The following is a 24154-nucleotide window of genomic DNA, read 5'->3' on the forward strand; positions in this document are numbered from 1 at the left end:
AGTGTCTGTATATATTAATCCAAGTTAATTTAAATTTGTTTGTTCTGTTACGAGTGCGTTGCCGTGGAAAGTCCCCCCCCCCCTTCTCTCTGTCCGTCTCTCTCTCCCCTCCGCGAAATCCGTTCAATTTTAATATACTATTAAACACATTTTATTACTATTAAACCACTAGTTGTGTTACTTTTTTTAATAGATGGCGAATTAGACGTTCAATTTTTTCCAATCCAATATCCTGTTTTTGGTGTTTTTTTCAGGAACAAATTAATTTGTTTTTAGTTCATTTCAATGGGAAACGTTCGTTCAAGTTACGAGAATATCGACATACGAGCTCAGTCCCGGAACGAATTAAGCTCGTATCTCGGGGTACCACTGAAGTTAGGAGAAAACGTAGATGTCCAATCTATTTAGACTAAATGCTATTTAATACTACTACTTAATACTATGAATATGCTATTCATACTAATACTTTGTTCCTCACAAAAAAGAAACAAGAAATCCATCAAAATCAAGCTATAAAATAAATCATGTCAACTAAAAATGAAGATACAAATGAACATATCACCCAATAATTAAGGTATCCGACTGGAACAAGCCACCCGCGACGTTTAGGTACGTTCCGGAAAATAGAGCGGTCACTCACTCGAGGGACTCGATGAGCTTGCGTGGCTCCACGGGCGGCGGGTAGATGATTTCGTCGATGTGCTTGCGGTTGCAGTTTGCATAGGCGGTGGAGATGTGGATGAAGGCCTCCAGGTGGCGCATTCGCTGCGCTAGGCCGAGGAGCTGCTGCGTGGCGATCACGTTCAACTGCACGGCGTGCCTGAAAAGAAAAAAAAAAGCACTCAGGCGGGCACGCCCTCCATCTACTTCCCCTCAGATCAACCGCTTCCAAATGCTGACTTGAGCGGCTCGTCGAAGCGGATGGTGGCGGCGCAGTGGAAGACGACGTTGACGCAGGCGGCCAGCTTGTCGGCGTCCTCGGGCGCGATGGCCAGGCCCGGCTGCGTCAGCTCGCTGCTGATGGGGACGATCTTTCGCTGGAAACACGGGTCGTCCTCGCGCACGCGGTCGAAGAGCTGCCGGGATAAGGAAGAAAGGAAAAAGGCAAATTTGGGTCACCTGCCAGTCGTGCCAGTTCAGATTTGAAGCCTATTGCCGTCAATTTTCGCGCTGCACCGGGATTTTTTGGCATCTGTTAAGATAACAGTTTTTGCAGATAATTATAGCCTAAAAACAGGCTGTCAGTGGTCAGGGAGAAGAAGAAAAAAACATAAATGGCACTTGAATATTAGTCGGTCCAGCCAAAATATGAACAAAGAAAGCTAGAAATTTATTTATATATTTTAAGGTGACCGCTAAACTAACAAAAAAAACAACTAAACAAATTCACAGCTGTAATCTGTGAGAATCCAGAAAAGTAAAAACAAAAATCTAATTAATACTATGAATCCAAGTATGTCACTTTAAAATTAATAAATAATCAAAACACAAAAAAATCAATTAATCTCACTTCTAGTCTGGAAAATATATTACCATATTGGCCCGAATATAAGACGACGCCCTCCTTTTCAAGACTCAACTTTGAAAAAAAGACTTTTGGAACACCAAACTCAATTTTTATACACAAAATAATGACAGCACATCTTGGGTGACTCCTAGCCAAAGGAGAAATACATATTATATAGTACATATTGCACAGCACTGGGACTTTATTTCTTAACACTCCCGATGAAGTCAAGTTAGTGCCATATCGGTAGCGATACTCGTATTGTTACGGGCGGAATGCTAGTCAACAAATGCGGTAACTTTTCACATGAGTCTGTCTGATAGTGATTGGACTGAATTTTATCCATTCCCAGTAGGCTTCTGCTTTTCAACATGCGTAAATTTAGCTCAGAGCCACTGCTGCTTTCCTCCCAAGCGCATCCAGCTGGGATTGCTAACCTGAGTCAGCGTCCGACGGTACGCGGCGGACGATGATCAGCGGCGGGCACAATCTGGTCAGCCGAGCTCGGATCTCTCACGTGATGAACGTCATCGCTAACGTGGGCTGATAAGCGTTCCGGTAAGCCGTGCGGCCTCCTTCCAGCGTGACCTACGCACCTGTTGACGCTTCTGCCAGTTGACCACGCGGCGGCATTCCGACACGCAGCAGGGGATTAAGCGAACCCTGCGTGGACACGGTCCCGCCCCTGCCCGATAAAAGAGTTCTATTCTTTTGTTAACAAGAGAGAGCCTCTAGTTGCCGAAGGAGACGGGATGAGGGATGGTTACGAAATCGGCCCCCACCCCAATCGACACCAACAGATGCGACTCCGACAGCTGTTGGCGTTCGTGCGCCGCATCCATATCCCGCCGCGCCGTGGTGAGGCCATCGCCTGGAAGGGCGGCCCGATAGAGCGGGAACGGGGGGAGGGGCGCATGGTCTCCGCAATAAACGTTATGCAATGCCAATGTTACGGCACCGCTAGGCAGCAGCTGGCACCGAGGGGGCGGGACGGACATGTGCTGCAAGGTGCCCAAATACTACCAAACGGGTGCCGTCTTTTCATTTGTGCGGATATGCACTTTCTCAAGAATGACAGAATTTCTTAAGGCTGATGGAGGAACTCGTCAGTTAAGCTGACAAAGGTTTACATGACAGCAATAACGACCAAGAAAACGCAATGTTTCCGGAGAGCCTTATCGTTTACACTGAAACGCCGTCTGAAAACAAAAAAAAACTTGTTCCAGCATGCAAATGATGACAATGCTCCACCCAGTAGTCAACGTCTAAACAATTAACAACACACAAGTACATTCCCGTCAACCTCGGCTAATTGCTCTCCTTATTAATTATGCATATTCCCCTTATTAAGCGATAAAAAAACCTACAAATGCAATGTGGCACATATTTACCGCAATTAAAAGTAAAAAAAAATCCCCAAATTGGACGTAGGGCCCAATCAGTCGGGCAGTTTAGTATGGACTAAAATTAAAATTCTGTAAATGTCGCTGTATGATGCTGAGAGCTTGACTATCTGTGTACATTGCTTGCTGACATGCTATATTTCTATGGGTAAAACAAGATCGCTTTTACAATAAACGTACTTAAAAAAAACGTACAAAAGTTGTTAAATGGCGTACACAACAATTTGAAATGATCCAAAAACGAATAAAACACGGGAAAAACTTATACCCTGACAGGTATGCAAGTGAATTTTGGTTGATGTCCTGACCTCCGTACTCCGAAACAATAGTTGGCGATAATTCTACAATTTATATATGCCAGCAAAACAACCTGTCTGTATGGCCTTAATGACTAACTGCGGTCAACGGAAGACAAGAGTGGAAGCCAACTTTTAACTACGCTTAATGCGCCATTTCGAGGAGAGAACATCAATTTGGCGCATCCATGAAATGTTTGCACAAAAGTCTCGTTTAAACGTGGAATTAAAACAACAGCAACGCACCACTTTTGCGTCTTTACTTCGTGGCGTGAGTTCCGGGTTTTGGTCTTATCAGACACAGACACTTATCATAGTTGAAGTCTGTCTTAAGTGTCCTGCTACTGGACTTCCTCACTGGCAGGAGAGTCATCCGCAAAGATGATAGCGGGGTTTATCGGGGTCGGGCAGAGGGCAGATAGGGACTGCGGCTTCAACGCCGTCCTTTGTGCAAGACGCGACTCCGCCTCTTTGGTGCCAGTCTCTGACAAACAAAAGCGCCACATAGTCGCCTCTGCAGTCTTGCACTTGGTCACTTTCGCCTCGAACAAGGTCGATGGGTGTAGTAGAAGCACTCTCCATTTTTTTTTTACGACGAGCAGAGCAATAAATCTCTCACGAGATCGAGAAGCCACCGAAAGAGCCTTTCCCGGCGTTGCAGTTGTCTTTGGGGAGTGCAGAGATGGTTCAAGGTGACTAGATCCATCAACCTCAGTGAGACGTGATTATTAGAGTGATGTAACTGTCCCGCCATAGCATTTGAAGTGTTGGAAGCATTCGAGGGGGAAGTAGCCATGGCTAATCACACCCAATCTCAAAGTAAAATGTGTTGTATTTTGACAATACGAGCGTTCAAAGGTCAACGTCTTCAGGTTAACGAGGCAAGTGCACACAACTGGTTTTTCTTCTGGTGATTCACTCTTTGTGCGTATCAGCGGCCGCGCCAACCGGGGAGCGTCATAGCAACAAAGTGCGGCGGTCACCTTAGAAGAAAAAGTTGGCAGAGACGGACGGTCAAGACAGTCCTGAGACATCCGGTCTCTTATGGGCCTGGGGGCAGAGTCATAAAGAGTGGAAATGTGTTGTTTCTCCAAATGGCGATGGAATCTCATTTCAAACTAACGTATGGAGATAGTGACGCTGCGAGAGCGACGGCCAGGCAATTGCTCTTAAACGATTGGCTGCCACAGTCGTTCGGATGGATTGCCTACTGGTGACAGAGTTTAAATAGAGGCACATGATTGGACGTTGGAAAGGGAGGAGAACACGCCGTGTGCCCATTTGTTTCAGAAACTGCTTAGACTAATTTGTGGCCTAATTACCTAGAAATGCATCTGGTTCCCCTTCGACCATCTCACCAGGGACGACCCACTGCCTCGTCATTGGCAACAGGTGCTTCTCGACAGCACAGACATCATCTGGTGAAGCTTTTAAGGTGTAACTTAGCTAGTAGCCCAACTGAATTGCCTTGTTCGCATGTTGTCACACTACTGGAATGCATTGAATGCATTATTCAAAGCGGTAGTGGCGTCTTCAAGAATTGTTCATTTTCAGCCATGCACTGAGACAGATGCATGATACAAAGAGACAGTGGAACACTTGACCTTCGTGAAGTCAAAACTTGAGATGTTACCCCTGAAACCTCCCTGCGGGATCCCATCTTTTGCGCCAACGTGGAAAGCACAGGGCCTCTCGTGTTTAGCGGGTTGGCGGGCGGGAAGCATTCCGCAAAGCAAAGAAAAGCCATCCAGTGTAGAAGGACGCCTCCGTCAAGCGCCTGATGGGAGGACCCGTGCGTCAAAGGACAAAAGGGATTGCGATCGCTTCTTACTTTGGAGCATGGCTCTAATGGGGTTACCCGGCAACGGGTGTAAGCATGGCTACTCGACTAGCTATAGCGCTAAGAATGGCTACTCCAGACCCCCCTAAAACTTGACGATTGAAGAACGTTGAGTTAACGAGGTTCTGATCTGATGAAAAAGAAAGAAGGGCAAAGTGGAATTCTCCATCTCTTGGAGGTCATCGGCCCACCTTGTCTTCCGTCATTCTTGGGCTCGGATGAGTCATGCTTTGTCACCCCACCCACTCCTAAACTGCCTTACCACCTGCCTGGTCCTGCTCCTTCAGAACGAATTTAAAAAAGATTAAAACTCACCGTTGAACAGCTGTTGTTTCAAGGTGACAAGACCTTTTTTATGAATATTTTGGACGTTAATCTGCCCCTTTTTATGTTTTTATCACATTTTGATTGAGAATTTGACTCACGTGGAGGGAAGGGAATAATTGTCTTTCTGTACTTCAGTAGATTTTTCAGATGAAATGCAAATGACTTAACTATTTGTTTAGACTTTGACTCCCGAAGTTGAATTTTTGTCCTTGACTGACCTTCCAAGCTTCTTTAAACTTGCACTACTTCGACCATTCAATTTTTTCACACAAACGTGAGTATTTCTGTCACATCTCAATTTCAAAGCAGGCTTGTCCCGTGTCCTGACGTTAGTTTGACCAGGCGAGAGGTGCGACTTATCCTCTCCCGCCTTGAGCTATGTCAACTTTTCCATTCAGTCGGCGTCAAGTCGACAAGAGTATTTTTGGAAGGGCTCAACTTTTCAAGCTCACCTTGCATTTCATCATGTCGTCCACCCGATGCTGCATGGACTGGCCGGCTTTGGGTCGCACTAGCAGGAAGAGTGACTGCACCTCGGGACAGCAGCGCAGCAGCTTCTCCACCAGGACCTTTCCCATGAAACCCGTGGCCCCCGTGATGAGCACGTTCTTGCCGGCGTAGTATTCGGCGATGGACGCCACGGGGGTGATGTCCGAGGGTCCGGTTCGAACATCTTGCTCGGCCCCGACGGGGTCCAGACCTTCTCGCGGTTCCTGGGGAAAAGCAGGGGAACGTTTCTTATGGGACATTTGACCCCTCCTGGAACATCTAGCGGGATGCAAGCACAACTATAAGTTGGATAATAACGGGAATTTTTAAATTCTGATTTTTAAAAAAATGTCCAAAAAGTTTGACAGAGGAGTGTGACAAACCCCCTCTAAAAAAAGTTGAGCTACCGGTAGCATTTTCTGGCTGCGTTGATTTCAACTAGTGCTGCACTGATACCATTTTGTGACATCCAATATCTAAATATATTAATTTTAAACAATATTTTTTCTTAAGATACTAAATTGCTTCATACTCGCCTGTAAAGTAATTGTTACAATAGCTCAGTCAGGCACAGCATAACACATGGGGAGTCGGCGGCCATCTTGGGTAGGGCAATCAGCGGTTGCAAAGAACACATTGCGCTTGCGCTGCATGGGCTCATTTTTTTATTTTTTATTTTTTTTGCAGTTCCCAATATGGACGACGGAATTTTCGTATCGTACAAGTAGCGATAGCGGTTTTGCTGCAACACTGGTGTTAACATTTCTCCAAGGCCAACTTGACCCCAAGCCAGTCATGTTTGGTACACATTATCTGCTGCCTCCTCCTTCCCGTAGATTCCCGGCAACTGGGCCTGGAAACCAAATCCTTCTGAGCCCGGCCCGCCCCACACCACTAAACAATACCGTGTTTTCTCGCTCGCCGTTTTGAATAACAGCACGTCATTAACGCCGTGTTTTGATTTATACACTGCTGAAACTCAAACGCATTTAAAACGCAAAGCAGCACTGTACATCCCGCAAGTGAATTTGGACCCTCTAGCTACGCGTCGAAGCCTCGGGCCCTCCATTAGCGGGTCAGCCTGACCAGGCCGTGCGTGCGGGGGGGGGTGGCCGAGCACGACAGATGCACTCGGGCCGAGCGAATTACGGACGGACAGGAGCCGGCGAGAGTGGCAGCAGAGGAGAAAAATAGAACGCTCACACGATCGCGTTAGTTTGCTTTAAAGCCAGCGGGCGGCGGGATTGAAGGCAAGTCGCTTCAACCACAGGGTGGGGAGGGGGGCTGGGGGTTGGAATTGTCAGATAAACGCTAACCCGAGTTGACAGGAACAAGCATGATGCGCATGCTAAGACAAAAAAGTGATTTTGAGTAGAGAGAGAGATGGATTTTGTAATATAATTAGCCAACAAGCATCCAAAGCAAAATGCTCTGCGTGAATTTAATAGATTTTTTCCCCTGGTAGATGTCCAATCCATTTGAACTGGCAGGGTTGGCAGCGTATGCTCAAAAGGACGTCTACCACTGTCATTGACAGCCAATGAGTTGATACTTGACTCGACTTCATTTCTGGAGCATCAACATCATGCTGTACATAAACTACACTACTAATAGTTAAAGAAAAATGATAGTTTATATGTCGCTCCAATTGTTAAAATTACTATTATTATTATTTATTTATATAAAAGAACACAGACTGCACAAAGTGTTTCCTGTTGACAAGACCAGCATGCATGGAAGCCATGATGTCTGCGCTTCTGAAATTACACCTGCCGCCCTGCCCAGACCAAGAAATTGGCACTCGCACCCCGGGTCAAAAGGTTGCGAACGCCAATCTGACATTTAATTTCCTGGCCGCCGACGGCAATCCATCTGAGCGATTGTTTACGTTTCACGGTCGCTGCTGCTATTTTGGTTAAGAATAGACTATTTTATGCATTAGGGGAAGAAAGACTGTTCTAAAAAAACTTTGAAACACTCATCTTAGTGTAGAAACATGACCGTCCACTATGATTAGCATGGGAGGCCACCTATGTCTGTACATTAGTTCTACTAAAACTCGTGTACAGTATGGAGGATTGGGTGACAGCCTGTGAATGATGGTCATTAGTCACATCAGGCCTCTCCATCACTGGCAATGACACACTATTAGTGCCACGCCCTTCTACATCAGGTTCAATGTCGTGCGACCCAAGTAAAGCCCGTCTGCGGTTATTAAAAGCACAAGTAAAGATGGAGTTATTGAGAGGCAATGAAAGTTGATGGCAAAGATTTGGGAGAAAAAAGCTGCTCCCAGGCTTTTACATAATGTTGTCGGTTGGAATGCAGAAAAAATCTTTTACTAGGAGTAAAACATAAGATAAGATATCTTAACATAAAAAAGTCAACATACCACATCATATATTTGGCATTTCAAATGATATCAACCCAGTCAAACGCATTCATCAAGCATGACATGAGCGCAAACTTCCGGTTTGGTACGAGGATAAAAGCGACGAGGAATGGATAAAACCTAATCACAGGAACATTTGGCACGGACTCACATGTTGAATATCGTTCATATGTGATCATTTATAGTCGTAGTTAAAGGCATGGTCAATTTTTGACATTGCAGCTTTAAAACAGGAGCGTTTTAGTACGTGGATTCGTCTGGAAGCGGCTACTACCAGCTTACTGACTTAACAAGTTGCCCAAAAAAATAAGGATGTACTCAAATCGACTGATTAAACTTCACAATTAAAGACTTGAAAACCCCATTTTCGTGTCCAAATAACACGCTGTAAGTTTAATTTCGAAGCCCGGCGTCTTCGTTTCCTGTACTTTCCGTGCTAAAGGGTGCGGGCTAACCGGCGGCGCACTGCCTCTCGCGTCGCCCGCCGCCCAGCCACCAAAGGCGGCTACAAGACGGTCCCCAACCGGCCCCCCTATGCTAGCACCTCGTCACCACTCACCCCGCAAACGACCCAGGTGTTTAAATGGCACCACGTAGTGTTTCAAACGCGTCCGCCCGAGGCGCGTGGGTGTCACGCAGGCGACAAAAAGCCCAGTCGCTGCGATGGGAAGACCGCGGGACGCCACCACGGTTTCGCCATCGACGCTCGCGGCCCCCCAAAAGCGGCGGAATAGGCGGCTTCTTACCGTAGACATGAGCGGCGAGCTTGCTTCCGTCCTCTCGCGCCTGTCAAAAGAGGCTGTGCGGTGCGGCAGCTGCGGTTTCTCTGCCTCCTCCCACCGGCCACCCCCCTCAATCAACTCGGATGCTCCTACCGTCGTCGCGGAGGGGGGGAAAAATCTCAGGCCGGCCCCGACGTCGACAAATGTGGTAGCCGCCCGCCCCGCACCACGCTGAATGAGCGGGTACTGTGTGTGTGTGTGTCCGTGTCTGTGTCTGTGTGTCACCCCACCCGTAGCCCCACCCATTTCCTCATGCTTTTGGCTCACCATGTGCAAAATCCCGTTCGAATTTCTTCCAAGTGGAAACTTCAGGACGACGTTCTTATCAATTAAAATCAATTAGTTGCTTGTATAATTAAATCACCCATTCGTTCAGTGTCTAGCGCAAAAAATGTATCAAGAATTATTAAAGTGGTGAAAATTAGATTGGAGGCGCAATGGAGATATTTCTAGAAATGCCTGCTGGTCTTTAATTCGTTCAGGTTAGTGTGGTCGTCTATAGCCGTCAATGGTGGGCAATGAGTTAATGTCATAGATGGCTAAAGTTTATTTATTCACACATTAAGTAAATTGCATTTGGGCCATTTATTTAATCATGTTTTTATTAAATTAATGGGGCGGCCTGACGGATGAGTGGTTAGCGTGCCTGCCTCACAGTGGGAGACCTGGGTTCAAATCCAGGTCGGTCCAGCGGTGTGGAGTTTGCATGTTCTCCTCGGGCCTGCAATGGCTTTGTCCGCGTACTTCGGTTTCCTCCCACATTCCAAAGACATGCATGGTAGGCTGATTGGGCAATCTAAATTGCCCCTAGGTATGAGTGTGAGCGTGAACGGTTGTCTGTCTCCTTGTGCCCTGCGATTGGCTGGCCACCAATTCAGGGTGTCCTCCGCCTCTGGCCCGAAGTCAGCTGGGATAGGCTCCAGCACCCCCCATGACCCTAGTGAGGATAAAGCGGTTCAGAAATTAGATTAAATTAATGACAACATCAATCACTCGTGAATGAAATTAAGTGATTTAGAGAAAAAGTGGGCCAACTCTTTTTTATTTTTTAATGTATTTTTAAAAAATATATTTAAACTCACTGGCTGCTTGAGATGCCCAATCCATTTTGATGGTGACCAGGGGCGGAATTTCGGGGTGCGCTGATGTAGATGAAACAATCAAAACAACGCATGTTGATGCGCGGAGCTCAGACAGAACGTTGAAATGTTACATTTCTATGCAAGCTAATGAAATATTGTTCATTGGCTGCTACCCTCTGAATTCACATTGATTGGACATCTTCTGGTGATAAACTCAAAGTAATGGTCTGTCCATTCGCTGGTAACCATCCCAGGTCAAAAGGCTGGACCTCTGCGAGTGATAAACTCAGTTCAATTCACAGCAGAACAATGAAAAGAAGCACGCGATTGGATGTCATGTTGCTGGAATACAGAGAACATCTAAAAAGCACTCTGACGATGATGTGCGCAAATGGCAGAACAAGCTAAGCAGCAGCCCTGTCTGGGAAATGTCAAGTATGCAAGTTTGTGCCGGCAAGTGTCTGCACAGAACCTGCTAAGATAACATACTTCCTTCTAAAACAGGCCTTCTATGCACATGTGATGTTAGAAAATGTGACACCTGCACTGTTGGAGAACGTGTAAAGTTTAAAATAAAATTGAAAAATTGACACTGTTAGCATTTATATGGGTTTGTGGTGCCATGAAAAGTTGTTTCTTCCAGTAAAACAAGTTTTATGAGTCACCTGACTTTCCCGATATAATTTAATTGCTCAGGAACACTCCCGTGACGTATGATGATTGTTTGTGGTTGGACATGTTTTCTTTCAACTTGTTTTTAGATTGAATCAAATATTCTAATTGGAAACCACGCACTGTTTAGAAAGAGGAAGGGTGGGAAAAAATAGAAGACGAAGTTTAATTCAAGCGCAGTGAAGGTAAAATACACCCACAGAAAGTGTGACTGAAATAGAACAATGACAAATACCCCTTTGGAAATCCAAATTACCACACATTGTGAAGAATATAAAAGTAAGAGATGCAAAAATGTGTCGACACTGACCTCCAGTGGACTGTCTGTAAATGGCAACAATTATTCAGTCGTAGTGCACTCGTGTGGAGAAATCAGGAGGCTACAACAATACAAATAAAGTGCAATGCTGTTTAATTATCAACTGCAGTATTTTTTTATGAATAAGGATTGTTGCACACCGTTGAAGATATTAATGGAGCAGTAAAGTAAGAAACCACAAATGTGAATCATACTCAAAATGAAAATCTGCTAATTTAACATTAAATTTCTATTCGTGCACAGGGAGACGCTTCAGGTCAATCAAATATAAAAGGCTACTGTTATTAATAATCAGCCTGGTGAATTCGGCCTATGAATAAACAAACAAAAAAACCTAGCAAGTAAAGTTTTATTTTCTTCATCAAGAGTATTTTTCTGATTTCTGGGAAGCCAAAAAAGTTATCTTCTTAGCGCTGCTTTTTTCATCATAAAAAATAATTGGTCCTCTTCCCTACAACTCTGCCGACAGAACTAAGATCTATTATTTTTTGTTTGTTTCATAGTTTTCCTTTTTTCAATACACAGTGATTCTGATCTGTGTGTCATCACACACACACACGCACACACACGCACACATGCACACACGCACACACGCACACACACACACACACACGCACACGCACACGCACGCACACACTCACACGCACAGACGCAGACACACACAGACGCACACACACACACACACAAACAGACGCACATTTTGGTTTTTGTCGTCCAACAAAAGTGAGGAAAAAAAGAAAGATGCTTCAACGCTGTGCTTGCTGGTTCCTCATTACCACGGCAACCGAGGAGACCTCATCTGCTTTGACGCATCATCGGTGGGACGCGATTGATTGTAGAAAAAAACTGCACAGGGGCCGAGACGTTTTGGCACAGTTAAGGACATGAAGCGAAAGCGTGACATGGTCCCGTTCACAGTACGTCACGTATGGTCGTCACGGTTACTAGCAGCCTTTTGGGGGGGGGAAAAAAACGTCGATGCTTCGCCCCTTCCTAAGGCACTCCTTGCCCTCCTCGGCGTCATTTCTCAGCCTCTGTTTTCGGCCCGACGCAGTCCGGTTAAGGCAAAGTCTGAGAAAAGCGTTCCCGTCATGTCCAGGTGTAAAAAAAGAAAAAAACTGCTTGCATTTGATTGCTTTCTCAGTTCGGCCGATTTCTCCGACAAAAGTGGATGCACGTCCAGTTTTTAAGGTGGATGGTGTCCAATAATTTAGTCGGCGGTCAAATAAATTAAATCAGGAGTTGAGGAACGGCGACGGTTTCCTGGCTCGGTCCATCCGTTACCTGCCCGACGTTCCCGCCCGCCGCTAGCGCCGTCCGGGGATCTTCCCTGGGCCCAGGAGAGCCGCTTTGTCCGGGGAATCTCTCGGCCGAGCGTGCAGGTGCAGCTCGGCGGACCCGCCGCCGTTGCTCGCCACCGCCGGAAGGATGCGGTCCTCGAGGCTACTTCCGGCAGGCTTGGAGAGGATGAAGGCCGAGGGTCCCGTGAGACGCCATTGCCTGGAAAATGACACACGGCGGGATTAGGGTCAAAACTGGCACACACAAAAAAAAACCTCCCATCAGACGCATGCCACTGCAACAGTCAAAAAAATTAAAGAAACAACAACAAATGTTTGTTAGGCAAACAAGCATGCTTACTGCTTGAATAACTCGACAGGAATAGAAACTGTAATTTCTCATGTATAAGACAGTTTTTGCTTAGAAAGGCACTAAATTCTGTTTGAATTCTACATTAGTCCAAGGGAAATTGGCAAAATGTGTCAAAATGTAGCAAAAAAGCTTGACTTTCAGGCCAATATTGCACCTTATTGTTTACAAATTATATGCTTTCTTTTTCTTCAATTTTTTTTGTTTTATTACATTGCTGTAGGACAGGGGTCTCAAACCTGTGCCTAATGGGGTAATAATTTGCAGTCCCTATTTAGTATAGTAGTAACTTGGGAATACATATCCACTGCTGTGACCATAGTACTTGAAAGGGTTAATGTGAAAAATTACAAATTTGTATTGGATAGCCTAACATGCATATAGCCATCAGTGATGTCATCTATCCATTTTCCAGCATGGAAATCATAAAGTACATCTCATAGTTGAGAAATTACTGTAATTAAAAAAAAACACTTTTCCAAAATGTCTGCTTTTACGTCAGCATGCCACTGAGTTCTTAAATCCAACGGTTACTATGGCAACAGGAAACGACAGGATGAAAGAATGGTATTCTTCAAATACATGTCCCGATACTTATGTCCACCTAGCATATTAGCGTGTTTAGCGAGTTGCACAAAAATACACATCAAACCACATAAACAACATGATTTGTATAGCTGTTTGTATGCAAATGAGATCAGCGGGGTGACGTATGACGATGAAAACAACAAATAAAAGATGACATCACTTCAACTCGAGGAGAGGCGAAGCGACGGCGTCCAAATATAAGGAACACACACATCACGACAGCCAGAAGAAAACGATTGTCTCGGGCACAAACCGTGTCCTTGGGGTGCCCCATGAGGACCAAATAGGGGGCACCATGTGTGTCACTTTTCATGCACATGGAGTGAGCGGAAGATACCATTCCTAAAAAAAAGGGGGGCGACAACCTAGAGCAATCAGTTAGCGACGTGGCGACCGCGCGAGACAGGATTAGCCGCAAGGTCTCCAAATGGAGGAGACGGGAAAAGTTAGGACTCACCGTACTCGGGGACTTGACCCGTCCCCCGTTTTAGGAGGAGACGTACCCGCCTGCCGCCCGATTTGATGAGTTCGATGGCGCGTCCGTGGGTCATGTCGCGCGTGCTCTCGCCGTTGATCTCGATGATCTGGTCGCCCACCTGAAGAAAAGACGCCGAATGGAAAGATCCAATCAGGAACGGGGTCGAGTGGGGCCCACCCTCATCCTGCCGTTGCGCAGCGCAGGACCGTCCTCGGCCAGTCGGAGGACAAACAGGTCCATCTTGTACTCCCGGCCTCCGCGGATGCTGAACCCGAAACCTTTGAGGCTCTTCTCCAGCTCCACGGTGAAGAAGTCAAAGTCCTGCGAGAGCTGAAAGCCGCCCAAAAAAGGGGTGTTTTGGGGGAGGACCTTTGACCCATCCGGCCTTGAGTCGCTCACCTGCACCGGTGGCATTCGGTAGTCCGGGATGGCAAACTGCGAATGGTAGTCCAAGAGAGGCGGGTGCCGGTAGTCCAGCGCGGGTGGTTGGCGGTAGTCGGCCACCGGGGGGTGCCGGTATTCTACCGGCGGTTGCCGGTAGTCGGTGAACGGAGGCTGCCGGATGTCTGGTTTCACATCCTGACGGGCTTTCACCTCTGATCTGTAACTGATTTTACATGTGATCGATGTGGACATCTCCAACTGTACTAAAATCTTTCAGTGCCACCAATGGTGATAGACATCCAATCAAGTGGCTCTTAAAAAGTACTCAATTACTAAACTCTTTGAATGATTTTGTCAGGAGTTGACGCCCAATCGATTTGAACTGGGAGCTCAAAATGAACTGGACTTCTGGCAATGCAGCCAAGGAAATTCAATCCATTTATGAAATTCAAAAACTCTTGACTAGAAGGAATAATACATTAATTTGTGGGGAGACTACTTCCAGTCATGTAGCAACCAACCGTATATTCAATCGTACGGTATTTGCATCGATTATACGTGCACTAATACAATTCTTTGGGTCCGATACCATACCTGTCAACTTATACGTTTTCCAGTGTTTTCTACGTTTTTTGATCATTTCAAATTGTGTACGCCGTATAACAACTTTTGTACAGGATTTTTTTTTTCAAGTACACGAAAACGTCATCGTCGACTGCTAATTTTGTCATGCTTTAAGCATGATATGCGCATGCGCTCAGTCACATCTGCCTTTTCACTATATGAATATAGCACGTCAGTAAGCAATGTACCCAGACAGTCAAGGTGTCAGCGTCATACAGCGACATCTACAGAATCATGAATTTAGTGCATACTGATTAGGCACCACGTCCACTTTGGAGAAAAGTTTAGACTTTTAAGTGCGGTAAATATGTGGGTGAATAAAATGCTGCATTGCATTGGTAGGGTTTTAATCGCTTAATAAGGGAAACTGCAATCATTAATAAGGAGAGAAATTGGCCGAGGTTGACAGGTATGCGATACTCATTCCGACAGACGGTCGTGACTCGTGTGGTAGCCGATACTTTTTTGGGAAAATCTAACTCAACTTACCTGCCCTCGTGGGGGTAGCTGTGGGTGGGAGGGGCGGACTGCTGCTTGCCTATGGGACTTTGCTGGGTTTTGCCGTCAGCTTGGCCCGACGGGGGTGGTCCCTGGCTTGGCTGCGAGACCAAAACAGGGGGCGGTTGCATCTTGGGGCTCTGCTTCTCCGAGGTGGGCACCGACGGCGGGTTGCTGGCCTCGGCTGGAACCCAGACGTAAAAAAAAAGCCGCAAACATTTTTTCTCAATGTGTACGTCTTTGAGACGTGGAGAAAATTCGCCGGAGCCCAAACCTTCCTGCGGGACGATCCTCAACGCGACACTGAGGCCGGCGTCCTTGATGAGCTTGACGATGTCGGCGTGTGGCATGTTGACGATGGACTGCCCGTTGACGGCGAGGATGCGATCCCCGACCTTCATTTTGCCGGAGCGGTCTGCCGGGCTGCCCTCGATGATGCGCCCGATCTTGTGCGGCACCGCTGTGGAACGGGACCGGTGGGCAAAGGACTTTTCTCCGGCCGGGACGGCATTCCTTACGGTTGGCGGCGGGCGCTTCGGGTCGGTTGAGCGAGCTGATGATGACGAATCCGAAGCCCTCGCTCTCCTTTCGGTGGATGAGGACGTCGCCTCCGGACGAGGCGCCCTCGCTAGCTGTGCCGGCGCTGTTGGCGTACGTGGAGTCGCTGCGCGGCGAACTGTGCTGCGTGGACGCCGATCCCGAATGGCGGCCGTTCTCCTGACAGGATTCGGCTACGGTACAAGTCGCGGAGGCGGATTTCAAAGAAGGTTTTAGGCCTGCCGTCCAAAAATCCAACGAAAACCTCCCAACCTGCGGCTTGCTTCCTCCTCTTGACGACCATATCGACTTGTCCGGTGTGCGCCGCCGCGTGCATCAGGTCGATGACGTAGCGATGCGGCCTGCCCACCACGGGGATGCCGTCCACCAGGAGGAGTTCGTCGCCGGGCCGCAGACGCCCGTCGAGGTCCGCCGGGCTCTTCTCGATGATGGCGCCGATCAGGATCTGCTAAAGGGAACACAAAATAATTGAAACCACTTAGCTCCTGGCTAACGCTGTATAATGTTTGATGCTAATAAGCAGCAAACTAGTTCCAATTTTTTGTTCGGTTACACCAGGGGTCAGGAATTTATGGCTCGCGAGCCGTATAAAGTAATCCCTCGAATATCGCAGTTAATGTAGACCAGACATGACCGCGAAAATCGAAAAATCATGAAGTAGGGTCACCCCTATTATGACTATCTTTTAATTTTTTTCCCTTAAAGGTGAGTCCTCGTAGCAAGAGTGGCTCCCGCTTATGAGTTTCAGCGTGGATTTTCACATTTTTATGAACTTTAAAACAATTAATTAATTTAAAAAAATTGATAGCAGAAAAAAATGTCGAAGAAGTTAATTCGCAATAATCGAGGGAAGACTGTATGTCTCTTTTGATAAGTGGATATTTTTGGGTCACTTACAGATGACTTTTTGGAAGAAGAAAAAATGGATCAGTTCCTAGCGATTTGGGGGGAATTTCCAGGTTGCTTCCTATTGGTCGGTTGTGTTCTGTTGATTTTTGGGCATTTTAAGGTTCCTTGATAACTCATTGATGACAACCCATTTGACTGCACAGGTCGAAAGGACCAATCTAACTGCGGATAGGAAAATAAAATAACAAAAAATGTGTTTTTACAGTATGAATGGGCTACAAATTGCCTTTCAGTGGGCTGCGTCCGGCCCATAGGCCTTATGTTTGACACCCCTGATTTTGGTGTTTAAATGACAAAAATGCAAGTATTTATTTCTACTTTTAAATTATGGCTACGGTTCTCAAGGAATTACATTTAAAAATAGGAATTGCTAATGGCTGTCAAGAAGGTTACCGAACGCTGGTTTACGCAATGCGTCCGCGATGATGATGTTTTGAAAAGGAAACGAGCGCTTGACGCTTTCGCCGTACGAGCCTTCTGGCGTGTCTCTGGACTCACAGACTGGCCCGCCTCGTCCCCGCCCAGGACTCTGAAGCCGAAGCCGGATTTTTGTTTGCGCAGATTCACCGCCACCTCCTGGTAATCCGACCCTGCCAGGTGACAAACGGCGCGATTAGTCGCCAGAGGTCGTGGCGTTGGTTTGGACCCGACGGAGGTACTCTACCCGAATCGGTGAGAAGACTTGTCTTCGGGGCTCCCGGTTCTGCACAAAAAAATGGGAGAGTACTCCATAAAACATAAACTAGCGGTAAATATTGTGAGAAAGAGGCACCAGGGAAGGAAGGCCCTGCTCAGCGTCAACATCCGTAAAAGTCAGGAAGCGCTGACGGCGGCTAGTATACCCGTCACCGGTTTACCGCTGGTGTGCGTGCGTGAGAGGAAAATGAGTTTCACGCAACAACACACCACTAAAGGGAAATCAAGTGAACACAAAAACCCAAAATGGCTAAAATCAAGTGGCTATTGGAGGACATTTTGCAGTGCAAAGTCACTGTGTTTCACCAATGAACAAGCGCAATTTTTTTTTAAATCTATTTGGAACTGCGACAGCAAATACGCAAATAAAACACAAATTCGAATCTGGGTTCCAACATAAGGTGAAATTCAGCGATAGCCATTACGCTACCTGAAAAGTTACGATGAACAAAACTAGTGTTGCAGCCATATTATTTTTATTCCTACCGAGACAGTTGTATGTCATCATTTCATTTTATTCCAAATGGACCTTTCTACATAACCTCTAGTGTACCCTTTTTTTTTTACAATACTAATAGAGCCACTTGAATAAACTCCAAAACCTTGCCCCATCCGCCAGGCCAAATTGCAGCGCAGGGGGGAAATGTCGGCCATTTTACAAGGGAACATTTTACAATCCGCAAAGAACATCATCTTTATTGACGGCTTTTACGACGCATATGGCCTCGTGTCTATAAATGTTGTGTCTTAAGCAGGTGAATCCTCATTTATTGCCTCTTGCCCGTCTGCGCGTACTTACGCCAACAGTAATACCTTGACATACGAGTGTCCCAACATACGAGAACTTTGAGATACGAGGAAAATTAACAGCAAATTTTTGCCCTGAGATACGAGACAATTTTGACGTGCTAGCATACGATGCGGCAGCAGGTGGTACTTTTAAAGCTGCGTAGTCGTGGCTGGTTTAATAACTTTAAAAAACGAACTGGGGATAGACTTGTGAGGCAAGGAGGAAGCAGCTACTTTCGAATGTGTTGAGAACCGAACGTGTCGAGTCTCTCTCCTCCGCCGTTAGTCGCTACCGTCGGTCTCAAAGGTAAGAACTCTGTACAATACTGTACATAATAATGTCACATTTTATTGCAGATTATAACCACTAGATTGCTATTTGTTACTTTGTGAGTGTGGGTGGTGAATTACAACAATTAAAAACATGTATTTGCATCGTAACATCCTATTTTTTATCTTTTTTTGCAGAGGGTGGTGATGAATTAATTTGTATTTAGTTATTTGACATGGGAAAAATTTATCTGCGATATGAGTACATTGACATAAGCATTAAGCTCGTATCTCAAGATATTACTGTATTTTCAAAGATGGTCTTGGGCCGGTCGCGCGGAGCGAGCGAGCGGACGACGGAACGTTTTCTTCCCATCCGTAATGATGATTCGTCCCGACGTATTGTGCAGGTGCGCCTAATGAAGCGCGGAGGCGGTGTCACATGATGTCACCGTTTAAGCGCAAGATAACACTTTAGGATGATCAGCGTGGCGGACCTGAGCCGAGCCCGCGGGCGCCAATACGAAGAGACGAGAATCGGCGCGACGCCGAGCAGACGGCCGGAAAAGATGCGGAAGGAGGTGCGGATTTGAAGTTTACAAGTCGAGGGGGGCGCCAAAGTTGCGTATCAATAGGAAAAGCAGTTCATCTGTTCTCAGTTGTAGTGAAGGAAAATAATGACACTGCAATTGTCCACCAATAGCGTAGCTAATAAAGTGCGGATAAACACATAGACGATGAGAGGCGTCCAATTCATTTCGACCGGGAGGTCGGTCGCTAGCAGACAAAATGGATATGTCGTCTATAGCCAATGCGCAAATAGGAATCAAAAGTGTGTACGTTTTTGTAATTTTGTGACAGCTCCACATTTATATTATTTCCAGTTCTAGTCAAATGGATTAGTCCTCTATTGCCATCCATGGGAGCTAGTTGAGGTAATTGAATTGAACTGAATGCTAGTATAATGGGATTAAAAGGTTCATAATTCCAGTCCTATGGATTGGACGCCAAACGCCCTCTGTGGCATCGAATGACGTAATAGAATTTGACGCTTCTCAGTCGGAAAGTCAGTCCACTTTTTTGTATTGGCCATTGTTTTTCTTCCTAAAATATCTAACGACGTGACACTTTATACACGGTTGAAAAGCGGAGTATTTAATTATTATTATTTTTTACCTGGCACGGGTCTCTGCACCACCAGACACGTCTCGGAACCTACGGCGCATTCCTTGAGAAGGTCCACCACTTGGGCGTGGCTCCAGCCCAGCACCGCCTGGTTGTTGATCTCCACGATCAGGTCGCTCTCGCTGACCCCCGGGCAGCAGGCAGGTTCCAGAATTTGCTTGACGCGCTGTCCGGCCACGCCGTCCGCGATGGTGAAGCCGAAGCCGTCGCCGCCTTTCACCAGGGCGAGCGTCAGCAACTCGCCTTGCGACGCCACCGACCCGCTGTCCGGGGTGTCCGAGTGAGTGTCGGGCAACTGCTGGGCGTCCGGGACCGAGCGGGATGTGCGGGCGACGTAGTCCAGATAGCTGTCGTAACCGGGGCGACCGTTGGGCATCGGGGGGCGATGCTCCACGACGCCCAGCGGGGTGATGACGTTGCCATTGTTTTCTTCGGGCTCGTAGGGCAGAGGGTAACCGCGACAGAGCACTAGCGTCACGCTCTGCCCGATGGGCACAGACTGGAAGAGTTTGACCACGTCGGCGTGGGTGGTGCCCAGCACGCACACGTCGTTGATGTACACAATGACATCTCCTGGAAGGGGACAAGCGGGAACGTCATTTTGGATTCTTGTACATGTAGGGAGGAGGGGTATTTTTGTGGGAACCTTTGACCAAAATACTGCAATAAATCAGTGTCTGTCTCTGTGTCTGTCTCTGTGTCTGTCTCTGTGTCTGTCTCTGTGTCTGTCTCTGTGTCTGTCTCTGTGTCTGTCTCTGTGTCTGTCTCTGTGTCTGTCTCTGTGTCTGTCTCTGTGTCTGTCTCTGTGTCTGTCTCTGTGTCTGTCTCTGTGTCTGTCTCTGTGTCTGTCTCTGTGTCTGTCTCTGTGTCTGTCTCTGTGTCTGTCTCTGTGTCTACAACTCAGATTTTTCTCTGATAGAGTGATTGGAACAGATACTTCATCACAAAAAACATTCATGAAGTTTGGTTCTTTTTTCTGACTTTATTATGGGTGAACAGAAAAAAGTGATCAAATCTGCTGGGTCAAAAATATACATACAGCAGCCCTAATATTTGGTAACATGTCCCTTGGCCATTTTCACTTCAAATAGGCGCTTTTGGTAGCCATCCACAAGCGTCTGGCAAGCTTCTGGTTGAATCTTTGACCACTCCTCTTGACAGAATTGGTGCATTTCAGTTAAATTTGATGGCTTTCTGACATGGACTTGTTTCTTCATCATTGTCCACAAGTTCTCAATGGGGTTTAAGTCAGGACTTCGGAAAGGCCATTCGAAAACCTTAATTCTAGCATGATTTAGCCATTCCAGTACCAGTTTTGATGTGTGTTTGGGGGTCATTGTCCTGTTGGAACACCCAACTGCACCCAAGACCCAATCTTCGGGCTAATGACTTTAGGTTATCTTGAAGAATTTGAAGGTAATCCTCCTTCATTATCCCATTTACTCTCTGTAAAGCACCAGTTCCATTGGCACCTCAACAGCCCCACAGCATAATACTACCACCACCGTGCTTGACGGTAGGCATGGTGTACTTGGGGTTAAAGGCCTCACCTTTTCTCCTCCAAACATATTGCTGGGCATTGTGGCCAAACAGCTCGATTTTTGTTACGTCTGACCACAGAACTTTCCTCCAGAAGGTCTTATCTTTGTCCATGTGATCAGCAGCAAACTTCAGTCGAGCGTTAAGGTGCCGCTTTTGGAGCAAGAACTTCCTTCTTGCACGGCAGCCTCTCAGTCCATGGAGATGCAAAACACGCTTGACTGTGGACACTGACACCTGTGTTCCAGCAGCTTCTAATTCTTGGCAGATCTGCTTTTTGGTGATTCTCGGTTGAATTCTCACCCTCCTGAACAATTTTCTCTCAGCAGCAGGTGCTAGCTTGCGTTTTCTTCCTGATCGTGGCAGTGACAAAACAGTGCCATGCACTTTATACTTACAAACAATTGTTTGCACTGTTGCTCTTGGGACCTGCAGCTGCTTTGAAATGGCTCCAAGTGACTTTCCTGACTTGTTCAAGTCAAGGATTCGCTTTTTCAGATCCATGCTGAGCTCCTTTGACTTTCCCATTGTAGCGTTTGTGGGCGTTTGCATCCAATGAGCCCTATTTAAATGGCCTCAGAGAAGTCACCAGCTGTAGTCACTCATAATCACTCACAAGTAGTTAAGAGGCCATGCTATGAAGCTCAGTTAACTGACACAACTTTCTAAGTCACCAAAATTGCTCATTCGTGTTGCTGTATGTACATTTTTGACCCAGCAGATTTGATCACTTTTTCTGTTAACCCATAATAAAGTCATAAAAGAACCAAACTTCATGAATGTTTTTTGTGACAAAGAAGTATCTGTTCCAATCACTCTATCAGAGAAAAATCTGAGTTGTAGAAATAACTGGAAACTCAAGAGAGCCATGACATTATGTTCTTCACAAGTGTATGTAAACTTTTGACCACAACTGTATGTGTACGCATGTACGTATGTATGTACTGGTACCTCTACATACGAGCAGCTCTACCTACGAGATGCTCGAGATACGAGGAAAATTTCGAGCGAATAATTAGTTCTAGATACGAGAAAAATTTCGAGATGCGAGAAAGCCAGGTGGCCAATGCATGAGAGGCTGTTTATCATTGTAACGCAGTCTTTTTGCCGCATCTCTTTTGTGTATAACAGATATCTACGAGCACTGAACGGTTTCTTCACACGAGTTTCTCCTACACATGGACCAGAAAACGCACAGCGCGCATGCGCGGGCAAAAAGAGGGCTTTCTGGGTAATGAAGTATACTCGTGCACACAACACTGATAGCCAATGGCACCCTTTCTCAGAATAAAACTTCATTACCCACAATCAATATGTGGGTAAGCCTAGCTGTTGCATGTTTTCAGTGTTATTCCATCCTTAGGCTGTTAGCTCCCGCAATCGCTCATTCAAGACTACTTCTTGTTGGCAAGTGGTCATGCGTTATCCTATTGTGAGGACATTTGTGTGCATCATTTTCTGAATATTTTGAAGGCAATACAACAGCAAACAGCCCATCGATAGCGAACGTGAGGGTGGAGGCGTGGCAAACAGCTAACCCGGCCAGGAGAAGGTATAAAAATATAAAACAAAATTAGAATTCAGTTTTGTGTAAGTTTACATTAAACGTATGTTTGAGTGTGTCTCTATATATTAATCCAAGTTAATTTAAATTTGTTTGTTCGGTTACGAGTGCGTTGTCGTGGAAAGTATATATATATACAGTGGTACCTCGTCATACGACCGTTCGTCATACGGAATGCTCGTCTTACGGGGGAAATTTCGTTCGAATAATTCGCCCGTGATGCGGTCAAAATTTCGTGATACGACCAAGCCAGGTTGCCATGGCATTTTTTTTGGCATATCTTTCGTGTATAACAATATTTACGAGCACCGGATGAGCTATTCAGACCAGGAAACGCACAACGCGCATGCGCGGTGAAAAGAGGGCTTTCTGGGTAATGAAGTATACTCGTGCTCGCAAAAGCATCCCCGGTAGCAACTCTATCATAGGCGCCGTTCGAGGGGATGCGAACACAGATGCTACAAGCTAAAAGGAGCCGCTAGCCAGCGCCTCCGAAGCTCCCATAAGCAACGGGGCGATCGCTGATAAAAGACTCTGCTCGTTGGCTGCTCATAAGAACATCGGGGGCACTGGCTCGCTACAGCATCCCCGGTAGCAACTCTATCATAGGCGCCGTTCGAGGGGATGCGAACACAGATGCTACAAGCTAAAAGGAGCCGCTAGCCAGCGCCCCCGAAGCTCCCATGAGCAGCGGGGCGATCGCTGATAAGACTGCTGCTCGTTGGCAAGTGGTCGTGCGTTCTCCGATTGTGAGGACATTTGTGTGCATCATTTTCGGAATATTTTCAAGGGAATAGTACGACAGCAAACAGCCCATGGATAGCGAACGTGAGGGTGGAGTGTTTGTTCTGTTTACGAGTGCGTCGTGTGGAAAACAAACCGAAGCCCCCCGCCCCTTTTGTGCGTCTCTCTCTCCCCTCGGCGAAATCCGCCCAATTTTAGTTAGATTAAACACTTTATTTCTATTAAACCACTCGTTATTTATTACTTTGTCAATATATGGCGAATTATAAGAAATGAAAAAAAAAATTCAATCCAATATCCTGTTTTTGGTGTTTTTTTCAGAGAGTTGGAACGAATTAATTTGTTTCCCATTCATTTCAATGGGAAACTTTACCTCCAGTTACGAGAATCTTGTCATACGAGCTCAGTCCCGGAACGGATTAAGCTCGTATCTCGAGGTACCACTGTATAGTTCAACACCCCATAGCCCCCCCCCCCCGTCGGCCACCGACGCCTATAGCCATCCCATCCATTTGAACTGGGAGGGCTGTCAGCTAATGAACAAACGTTCAGCGCACGTCTAATAGTGA

At 46.4% G+C, this 24154-nt stretch overlaps 2 protein-coding genes across 13 annotated transcripts in view; both read right to left on the reverse strand.

Moving 5' to 3' along the window:
- LOC144068725 (fatty acyl-CoA reductase 1) overlaps positions 1–9248 on the reverse strand; it is a 23056-nt gene extending 13808 nt beyond the window's left edge. For both annotated transcript variants that reach the window (XM_077593452.1, XM_077593451.1), the window contains exons 1-4: positions 9001–9248; positions 5826–6086; positions 901–1076; positions 641–820 (exon numbers count right to left, since the gene is read on the reverse strand). In XM_077593452.1, coding sequence (XP_077449578.1) covers positions 641–820; positions 901–1076; positions 5826–6086; positions 9001–9009 — 626 coding nt within the window. In that variant the 5' untranslated portion in view covers positions 9010–9248. The remainder of the gene's footprint in view (positions 1–640; positions 821–900; positions 1077–5825; positions 6087–9000) is intronic.
- Positions 9249–11185: 1937 nt separating this feature from the next.
- The window catches only part of magi2a (membrane associated guanylate kinase, WW and PDZ domain containing 2a), a 56636-nt gene continuing 43667 nt past the window's right edge, over positions 11186–24154 (reverse strand). For 7 of the 11 annotated variants that reach the window (XM_077593876.1, XM_077593884.1, XM_077593882.1 and 4 more), the window contains 11 exons: positions 19730–20311; positions 17463–17501; positions 17273–17388; positions 16142–16334; positions 15850–16062; positions 15606–15791; positions 15323–15515; positions 14225–14432; positions 14003–14155; positions 13805–13943; positions 11186–12609 (listed from right to left, as the gene is read on the reverse strand). In XM_077593876.1, coding sequence (XP_077450002.1) covers positions 12320–12609; positions 13805–13943; positions 14003–14155; positions 14225–14432; positions 15323–15515; positions 15606–15791; positions 15850–16062; positions 16142–16334; positions 17273–17388; positions 17463–17501; positions 19730–20311 — 2312 coding nt within the window. In that variant the 3' untranslated portion in view covers positions 11186–12319. Of the gene's footprint in view, positions 12610–13600; positions 13713–13804; positions 13944–14002; positions 14156–14224; positions 14433–15322; positions 15516–15605; positions 15792–15849; positions 16063–16141; positions 16338–17272; positions 17389–17462; positions 17502–19729; positions 20312–24154 lie in introns of all 11 variants that reach the window. The other 4 variants (XM_077593883.1, XR_013298336.1, XM_077593881.1 and 1 more) reach the window with 4 other exon arrangements.

This window comes from Stigmatopora argus, chromosome 23, assembly GCF_051989625.1.
Source record: "Stigmatopora argus isolate UIUO_Sarg chromosome 23, RoL_Sarg_1.0, whole genome shotgun sequence".
Taxonomy (NCBI): domain Eukaryota; kingdom Metazoa; phylum Chordata; class Actinopteri; order Syngnathiformes; family Syngnathidae; genus Stigmatopora; species Stigmatopora argus.